The sequence below is a fragment of the Teleopsis dalmanni genome, chromosome 1 (genome assembly GCF_002237135.1).
Source record: "Teleopsis dalmanni isolate 2A chromosome 1, ASM223713v2, whole genome shotgun sequence".
Classification (NCBI taxonomy): domain Eukaryota; kingdom Metazoa; phylum Arthropoda; class Insecta; order Diptera; family Diopsidae; genus Teleopsis; species Teleopsis dalmanni.
This window is the reverse complement of record NC_051846.1, coordinates 121,102,624-121,113,418: the sequence shown is the minus strand read 5'-3', so window position 1 is coordinate 121,113,418 and position 10,795 is coordinate 121,102,624. Positions and strand designations below refer to the sequence as shown.

General features: G+C 34.1%; 1 protein-coding gene across 1 annotated transcript in view; it reads right to left on the bottom strand.

Moving 5' to 3' along the window:
* Nucleotides 1–8,727: 8,727 nt before the first annotated feature.
* The window catches only part of LOC119665816, a 2,946-nt gene continuing 878 nt past the window's right edge, over nucleotides 8,728–10,795 (bottom strand). The window contains exon 2 of the mRNA XM_038075065.1: nucleotides 8,728–10,769. Within this exon, the coding sequence (XP_037930993.1) occupies nucleotides 8,728–10,769 (2,042 nt within the window). The remainder of the gene's footprint in view (nucleotides 10,770–10,795) is intronic.

The window sequence follows — 10,795 nt, the reverse complement described above, 5'->3', positions numbered from 1 at the left end:
GAAGTACTGTGTTTAGCCTGCCCCACAGATACCATCGCCACCTCTTTACTGGGACCAGGTTTGCCCCCGTGTGAGGTCTCTACTTCCTTCATCCTACTGAAAATCGGCAAAGCAGTTGCAGGCACTGTTGATTTATTATCAACTTTCTTGCCCTGTAGTGCAATCCGCTTTGTCGGTTTTGAGCTTGATGTTGGTGTAGAGCTGTCCGATCGGGATCTTTTTGGTGTTGCCTGCCCTTCGTTAGTCGCAGTGGCCGGCTTTACTGCCAAGGACCTTGCTGTTTCCAGCGGGATGCCCTTGGCAAGTAAAGCCTTCAACCTTTTGCGTCCAGCGCCGGATAGCTTCACCCTCGTTTGAGTCTTTTTAGTTAGACCAGGCTCCAGAAGATCTCTCTCCTGTTCCGAGGAGATAGACATCCCAGCCGACTCTTGGCTAAGTGGAATGTCCATTTCCTCCGGCTTGTCGGGTAGAGGACCAGGTGCCCTCTCCAACAAGTCGTGGTCCATTTGTTCACTGACGATGGTACCAGGTGCCCCCTCGTTCAATGATAAGTTTTGGCTTTGTAAAACCATATTTTGCACATTTAAAGGTGTGCAGTCCATAGAATTGAAAATGTTATTTTGTTCCATACAAAGTAAGTTTAAATAAACCGTGCAGGTTGGTCACCCATGAGTGCCCCCATGGGAAGGACAAATTGAAACCGTAGGTTTGCCAGACCTGGTACGGAGTTCGCTATTAAGCTTGACTCTACCCTGTCAAGCAAGTTCACCAGCATAGCTGTTCCACTGTGAGTTTAGGGGGTTTGTTTGGGGCAATAGGTATGTTCATATTCCAGTCTATCAAGACCTAGCCTTGGGAGCCTAGAATATGTACAGACCCTGCCCTAGGGAGTTTTCCTTCTCCCCCGCCCGACTATCGGCGACCCACAAACAGCAGAGACATGACCGTACTGAAGGCGAGTCATTGGTCTGATAGATAGCCGCACTTTCCTATAGGACTGACCAATTAGCAAGTGTCCATTAAAGTCCACTAGCTAGCCTCAACGACTGATCAGGAATCGTAGATACCTACTTTCAACCTGTGCGTTGGCGGCAGTTCTTAGTTTGTGTGCTGAATCATGTCACATGAAAAATCATCATGTCATGACTTCCATATGACATGCTTCAGTCCACAATAAGCCCCTACACCACGACAAGGTGACTACCTAGCAAGGGATACACATATATATTTATTTCCATAAATTCTCTTAATTGTTTTTTTTAGCTAGGTACCTGGAACACACGAAATGACGGCGTTTCGGTGAAAGTAGTAAGTACCTAGTGTTAAACTTAAAGAAACGTCAACAAAAAAAAAAATGATGTAATAGAACTAATAAAACAAAAAGATTTAAATAATTTGATGTACGACAAGAATATCTGATTTTGTATGGATTCATGAAATTTATGTCAGTAAAAGTTAAATACATATATTTATATGGAGAGTTGATCGTGTATATTTTGTTTATAAAATAGTTTTTTTTTCATATATGATACCTAAATAAATTGTTTTTTTTTATTTATTATTTTCTTTTGTTATTGTAAACTGATATTTTTAAGACTCAATAAATGTAAAAACAATTATTAGAAATTATAAAATAATTGGTTATAATTCATTTAGTTGGTTATTATACTTCTTGAGGTGTGAGATTTGTTTTATCGGGCTAGTAGAGATAGCTGTATTATGAATTAAATACCAGTAATGGTGTCATACTCCATTGCGCACCGCTTAAAAACGAAGATAACACTTGGGCGCGCATTAACGAAGAAAAAGCAACTGTTCTCGCTGAGTATTTTAAGAGCACATTTACAAATTCTAAAAATGATACAAACCATGCACTACCCAAGAACCTGACCCAGAAGAATGTTACAATAAAGAAGACAACAATTGCTAAAATATAAAACATCATCGCCGTTAACATCAACCCAAAAAAATCACCAGGCTATGATGTGATATCTGGTAAATTTCTTCTAGAATTACCTGTAATAGCTATCATTTACATTAGAAACATCTTTAACTGCATGATCAGCAATAAGATTTTCCCGTCTGTTTGGAAAGTAGTAAACAATTGAAGTAGCGAATGCTTCAATTATCAACATTACAGTGTAACGACACGTTTCGTTCGTTCCTGTTTGCTGGGGTTAACTCAGTGGTTGGTCCTGGGTCGTTGCAATAAATTTATATAGAATGAGGACACAGTGTCTTAGTTATTAATTTTCAGAAATATATTTATTCGATTTTTGTTTCTTAAAGCTAACAATGGTTAGAATATAAAAATATTTTAAGCTAGTGTATTAGATTTTATATGGGATTGGCTCATAAACGTATACACGCTTATAATAGGTTTGGACAGATATAAACGTATACACGCTTATAATAGGTTTGGACAGATATAAACGTATACACGTTTAAAAGGAAATATACATAATTTTATATAAAAAAAACAAAAATAAAAGAAAGATATTGTCGACGCGGTTTTTGATACTTAGCTGACTACGTTGCTTGCTGGAAATCCTCCTGTGTTCTTCTGGTCACTTGGGATGTCGATCACTCTGTCCGATGAATTCAAGTGTCGATCACTAACTGCCTCTTCTAAGTAAATGCGTCTTCTTATATACGCATCAGACCAAACTTTAATGTAGCACAAAACTTAGTTTACAGCTGGTTTACATTTTGACGTAGTTGCTGTTTTGTGCTTTCGCCGTAGTTAATATACGCGCGCATCAATTTTTACATAAAGCTCTTTGCGCAAAAGCTTGACGTTTCTTGTGTTGTGCATATCCTTTGTTTTGAAACGTGTTTAGCTTAGCGTCGGTAGTGGCAGCTTTAAACATTTATATTTATTTATTAAAATAAAATAAATAATTAAAATATTAAAAGTATAAGTTTAAATAATAAATAAATAAGGTAGGTACAATATTTTTTTGCATTCTTTTAAATTTTAAATGTAATTTTAGGTTTTATTCATGTGGTGAAGTTACGTGCATGCGGGGGTGGGTTTATGGTAAGTTATTTACTTTTAATATATTATATAAAAATTAACCAATTTTTATTTCAGGTATTAACTGCACACTAGTTATATGTAGGTTGGAAATTGGTAAAAATTTCTATCCTTACAACATACCGATTATTTACTACTGAAGAGCTACCTTAAAGATAGGTATTTCTTTGTGCAATATCAAAACGACTCATCCCACATGATAAAAATAGAAACCGGTGTCCCTCAAGGGAGTGTATTAAGCCCGATCCTATATTTATTATACACTGCAGACATACCTAAGCCAAAAAGTGGAGAAATACTAACTGTAACGTTTGCTGACGACACTGGACTTTTATCAACGAACCATGATATCACTAAAGCAACTGTAAACCTTCAAAATCATCTAAACGAAGTGATGCATTGGTCTGACACTTGGGGAATAAAGATAAACGCCGAAGAAACTGTCCAAGTTATTTTCAACAACAGGAAATTTGAAGAACAGAAACTGAAAATTGTTAACATTGATATACCAATCTGCAAGAAAGCCAAATACTTGGGCATACTATTAGACCAAAAGCTGACTTGGAAGGAGCACATAATTCAGAAGAAAAAGGAAGCTCATCGAAGATTTGCAGATCTATATTGACTTTTTGATAAAAATTCCACTTCCAACATACTTAAGTATTAAGTATTAAATTAAGTTGAATCCTTTACTTTAATTTATGTTTATTAATTTATTATTATTATTTATTTTTTATGTATATATCTTTTTATTTATTTATTATTATGTTATTTATTTATTTATTTTATTTACTTATTTATTTACTTATATATTTATTTACTTATTTATTTACTTATGTATTTATTTATCTATTATAAATTTGTATGAAATTTGTATGAAATATATTATTATCATTAACATGTTATCTTAAATGATGATTTAAGATAACTGAAACTTCCAAATTTTCATTTGTTAAAAGTATTACTAGATATCTAAGATAGTTGTAATATCAATAAAATAATACAAAAAAAAGGTACGAGTCACTAGCTCTAAAGGTGTGCTGTGGGTTAGTCTAGTAAGACTAGTAAAAGAGATACAGAGATAGTTCTAACACATATAGATAAATATTCAGGTAATAGTGATAGGATGGCCGCAAAGAAAAGATATTCCAATTTTGAGGAGCTTCCATATGATGAGCAATTCCTCAAAGATGAGAAAGATATGATATTAATGATGCGGAACCTTGGTATGGGATCCTGTAAAACATAGTGGCTTCGTAAAAGTGAAGAGATTACTTTCAGTTCTACGGCAGCTGCATTCATTATTTCAAACGAAAAGGGAGCAATGCCTATTCTGTATGATGAATGTTTCTTTAAGTTCAACACGAGACAGAGTAAGTGAAGCGCACAATATTATCTTTTCAGTTGTTTGTGGTCGGTCTAATCTAGTAGGCTATATGAAAAGTAATGGGATCATCGAAATGTGTTTTTGAATAGAAAAAGAAGAGAAAAGAGGAAATTTGGATTGTGGATGTAGTGTAGAATTTAGATTATATATTAGTGAAAATGAAGTAAGAAGTAGGAAGCAGAAATTGAAGTACAGGTTTAATTTTTTTTGTTCTTATTATACATATAGTTCTTTTATAAGTAAAAGTGAATTAATTAAGAGTTAAGAATTAATAGTGGTATGATAGGTTTAGGTAGAAGTAAGTCATGACATGATTTTTTTGTTAGTTGTCAGCAGTAGTATTTAGTAGCCAAGAACCCTACCCCAAAACCGGCGAGCATACCGGGCTTGCCACCATGTCATGCAGGGCAGTTAATTCTACAATAAAACCTCCTTGGCTGACATAACACTTTGTTGGAGCGCTTGAACCCAAATAAATAATATATTATGCGATTAATATTTTTTATACTTGATATATTGTATATTGTAGGCTATATATTTAATATATCAATTGTACAATTGATATATTATATAATTAATAGGTTAAAATATGCTTAATTAATTATTCTAACTACCCTCTGTGTAATCTGTAATCGAACCAACGGTTCTAATTCTTGCTCTTTATTGCCTGTTATTTTCGTGCTCAAGTTGAGCAAATTATTGTTATATTTTTTGGCTGCAAGTAAACTCCGTTGGTTTGATCCTCTCTCTTGTATTTGAACGCGAAAGTGTCAGCACACGGGTGCACACAAAAAGTAAAAATTGTATATAATTAAATAAACTTAAATAAATATCAATGCCACAAATTATAAAAACGCTTATAATTTTACATACTTAGAGACTGTACTGCGAAATCAATTTGTTTTTGGTTTAAAGAACCAAAGCAAAGCAAAAGGCAGGTTATTGAAAAGAAAAACATTACACTTGCATCACTCAGTTAACGTAGCAACGGCATACGAAGGAGCGGAAATGAGTGGAATGGAATTACACCAAACCGCACATCAAAATTTTTGCAGAAATAGATACCTAAAATAAAATACACGGTATAAAACAAAGAGGTTTAAAAAGAATTAAATTTAACTTGCAACCTTCACTGAACATATCCGAAGATAAAAAAATGCTATAGATGTGGCAGTGGATTCCTTTGCCACACATGGCAAAGGAATGTAAGCACAGAAATACGATTTGTCATTTCTGCAAAATGAAAGACCATTTACGAAAAGTGTGTATGAAAAAAAAAATTTTAATCAAATTACTTTGCTTTGAACATAAGTAGATAACCTGTTACATGAAGTGCGCGCAAAATAAATCACTCCGCAACTTTCAATGTTTTTTTTATTAACAAATGGAATACAGTGATCACAAATTTAATTAAATCAAATGAGATAGTGACTCTAAATAAAAATCTAATAAAATTGTGCACGACTTAAAAAGATAAGTGAGACTTTTATTAAATTAAAACATTTGTTTTTATCAAAAGAAAAAAATAGTTTAACTTGTTTTGAATTTCTTTATTAATATTTTTCCACACACATCTAAAACAGCTGATAGAGATAGCATATAAAGCTTGAATGCTTAACATAAAAAAGAAATAAAAGTGTGCAAATTGACTTAGAAATTATACCAATTGCAATTCGCTTATTCTTAAATGTGTAATTTATTAACAAAATCTTTTCTGTTTAATTTAGGTGGAAGGTGGTACACACCAACTAAAATGTAATAATTCGCCAGCAGTTGTTGGAACTAAAAAAGAACTTAGTTCAGCAGAAAAAATGAATAAACAAAATAAAGACATTTCAAGTTTACTGAAGGTTTCTCAACGAGAACGATCAGGATCTATGAGCGAAATCCATAACGCTAAAATCGATATTAAAACTAATGATATTAAATCGTGCAGAAAAGAAGAATGGAACGAAGTTAAAGGTAATAAAAGACCTAGAGACAGTTCTGAAAAAATGAGAAAACCAAAGCAACAAAAACTGAACTACTGGCTCAGTAATTCGTATAGATTTGATGGACTCGTAGTGGAAGAAGAAGAAGATCGACCAGCTAAACAAAAGGAAAAACCCCTTAAATCACTTTTAAATCTGCTTAACGAAATTGCGAACAATAAATATGAAATAAGAGTGATTTCATATACTCGTGTTCGTATACAGCCCGGTACACCGGAAATTTATGCAAAATTCGTTAAACGGCCAACGTCTCTGCCGGTGGCCGTACTTATGGACGTCACAGTCCATAAAAAAAACAGTATTAATATGGGGGTCAAAAAACGGCCTCGAAAATTGTGCGGGATTTGGGAATCAACGGGATGCTGACGAAAACAAATAGGATATAAAAATGGTATGTTAGTGCACGGTTGAAGAGCTCTCTGATCTTCGACAGTTTTGTTTGAGTGAAGACGTTTCTATTTACTGAACTGTAAAATATGATTAAAAATTGAAGTTAAAGGATCCACTGAAAGTAATAAAAATCAATTTGTGGAAACTGTGTTTTTTTATTTTTTTATTAAAAATAACTAAAAGTATTAAAAAGCAATTTGTGAAAAACTATGTTTTGTTATTTAAGTTAAAATTAACTGAGAACATTAAAATTCAATTTGTGAAAACTAAGTTTTTTTTTTAAATTAAAAGTAACTAATAGTATTAGCAAACAATTTGTAAAAAGATATGTGTTAACTGAAACGATAAGTTTATAAAGATCATTAAAACTTAAACTGCTAAAGGAATTTGATCGAAAACTATTTAATTTAATAGTTTTTTCTATTCTCTTTGATTTTATAGAAATCCAAACGCACCTTTTGCTTGAGTAGTTCACATACCACTGACTTTATTTTTAAAACATATTATTAACAATAGCAAAAAAAGCAAAAAAAAAGGAAAGCTGCGGCTATTAAAAGCTTTTTTGTTAGTTGTAAATAAATATTAAATAATTGAACTTAAAATAAGTATACGAGAACCCAATTGACTTAACATACCGGCCCCCATTGAGACCGTCAGGTTCAATTAATTGGTAATACAGCTAGCTTCGTAATTGGTTTGAGTTGTGTAAAACTACTATATCCTTGTGAAAATAGTGTTGTTGAATAATATATACAATATGCAACAGAGCGCGTTGTATTTCATTTATCACGAATAATGATTGAATTTGTGCCTCGTGCTTGTGATGCCATCTTAGCATCAGCGCAACCATACGTAGACATTTGTTATAATTGCTTATCTGATGAAGTCTCTGTTGCAAATACGACAGTTTGATATCTTCCAAAATGCACACTAGTTTGCGAATTTCTAACTTGCGTTCGTCAACTGTTAGTTGATTTATTGAATGTTCTGGCCAGTTTGGCCACGGCAACATTAAGAATGAAGGTCCTTTGAACCAATTTGATTACAGGAATTCTGGGACGGTACACCCTCTAAAAACGAGATCAGCTGGATTCTGATCGGTTGGTACATGGCATCCAGCATCCAGCAAGAAGATGGGCGGCACACAATTCAAGACGTGGTAATGATCTTGCTTTCACAGGAGCAACTCGGGATTTGGAAGTTAATAAATGAACATTAACATTGCCAAAATTATCTTGACAACGTAGATAGATGCAATATCCGTATGCTCTAATTGATGCGTCGCTGAAGCCATGTACTTGCATGTTAATTGAGTTCTTGATTCGAGTGAACTTAGGAATTTTAAGAAGTACCACTTGATGCAAATCAGCAAGAATTTTGTTCCATGTTGTGTAAATTTCTTAAGGTACGGATTCATCCCAATCACATCCAATTATCCATAGTTGCTGTAACAAAATCTTAGCTTTGATGATAAGTGGAGTAATTAGACCCAAAGGATCATATAAAGATGATGCTAATGACAAAATGTTTCGTTTAGTATGACTTGCTGGTATATTGGTTGATTGAAAAGTGAAGCAAAAATAGTCTTCTTTCGTATTCCATAACATTCCAAGTGGGCATGCCATATCTCTTGCAGTCTCAATATCTATAAGTTTAACATTTGGTGCAGTGATGTTAACATTGTTACTATTCCACTTTGTTAACGATAAGTTGTAAAAATCCAATATTTCGGTAGTTTCATTTTTGATGGCTTGCAATGTCTCCAAGTCATCTGCTCCTGAGATCATGTCATCGACATAAAAATCCCTTTTTAATATCATTTTACCTGTTTCTTTACGGTAAGGATAGTTATCTGCAATGTAGTGTAAGCACCGGGTTGCAAGAAATGGCGCAGAACTCGTACCATATATAACAGTATTCAGTTAATAAACTGAAATATTTTGCGATTTATGCTCAAGCCACAAAATTAGTTGAAAATTGCGATCACTTGGATGTAGCCAAAACTGTCTATACATTATTGTTATGTCAGCCGTTATTCCATATTGATATAATCGAAATCTTAATAATGTTATTACAAGTTCATTTTGGATTGTAGGGCCCACCATTAATAACTCATTTAATGACACTTGTGATGATGTACGAACTGAAGCATCAAAAACTACACGTAATTTAGTAGTTGTGCTATCTGGTTTAATTACATAATGATGTGGGATAAAATAGTGGGGAGAATTTAAATCCAAATCCTTAACCATCGACATATGTCCGAGATTTTCGTAATCTTGCATAAATTTCACATATTCCAATTTTAACTCAATATTGGAGTCAAGTCTTCTTACCATAGATAAAAATCTTCTTAATGCAATTTTCTGAGAATTTCCAAGAGTACTTGTGTCGCCTTTGAATGGCAACCTTGTCATAATTCGGCCATCGTTACTGAGAGCTACAGTTTTTTGAAAGTTGGTTTCGCATTGCTGTTCTTCTACTGACCATACTGATGGTGGATGAACTGGTTCCTCTATCTGCCACAACCGTTCCAAGTTCGCATTAATTGTATCCAAGCTGACAACACAATGGGATGAAACAATTTTGGAATCTTTAGTAGAACAATGTTTTCCTGAAATAATCCAGCCGAACAAAGTTTTTTGTAAAGTCGGTAAATTCTCACCAAGTTTTATTTGGCCTACTGCTAGCAGTGAAAAGAAAGCTTCTGCACCAAGTAACATATCAATTTTTTGGCGTTTGTAAAATGTCGGATCAGCTAATTGAAGATTTTCAGGAATTTGCAACTCTTCTAACGACAGTGTTTCATTAGGGTGATATCCAGAAATTCTTTTGGTAACGAGAAACTCAAGTACTGCTTCAAAACTGTTTAACCTTGATCGTATCGTGCTTATTGTTTTATGTTTAATATTTACTGATGCAGCTCCTGCACCAACAAGGCTGTTTTCACTTCGTGACTTTTTTAGATGAAGTGCATTACACATCGATTCCGATATTAAATTGACCTGCGAGCATGAATCTAATAACACTCTACAGAGTTGAAAAGTACCAGATGCATCTTTAACTAACACCATTGCTGTTGCCAAAAGCACCACTGATTTTACCCGAGCAGAAGTTTCGTCTGGAACTAGTGCATTAGTGTGTACATGACTTAGAGGTGATATTGTTTGCTCACACAAAGGTTCCATATTAGATGATGCACCAGTATTATGTAAAAGTGAATGATGTCGTTTTTTGCACATTCGGCATGAATACGTTGATGGACAATGTGTGCTAATGTGATCTTTCCGGAGACAATTAAAGCATAGTTGAATTTGCTTCGCCTGTTGACATCGATTTTCAATTGATAGAGCTAAAAAATTTGGACAATTAGTGATATAATGACCAGGTTTTAAACAATATACACAATGAATCTGACTTGTAGACTTTTGTTTCGTCATTAAGATGTGCTTGAAAGGTTTACGAACACTAGTATGCTGCAATTCTTGGTTGATTGTAGCCTTTGGCTTGGCCTTTGCTAGTACCATTAATTGTTGACATCGCCTGTCAAGCATCTTGCAACATTCCAGCCAAGTTGGTAGTTTCGTATAGTCGTGACATTCATTCCATTTACGTTTCGTCTCACTATCCACTTTCGTCATCACCAAATGAATCATGATTGCATCACATATCTGTTCGTGTGATCCCAGTGACTTAAGCGAACTATATAAAGCCGAAATGTTGTCCACTAATTGGCGAAGTTGAGTCGAATCAGGCTTAATACATTGTGGTTCATCAAAAAGTGTTGCAATGCCTTCCAGAAATATGAGAGGGTCATTGTCGTATCGCTCTTTGAGTCTTTGGAGAGCCTTCGGATAGTTGTCTTCCGTTATTTGGAACGCCTTTACTGTAGCTAACGCTTCGCCTTGAAGACACGATAACAAATGGTTGAATTTTTCAGTTGATGTCAAGAGTGAATCACTATCTACAAGGATTTGAAAAATATGTATA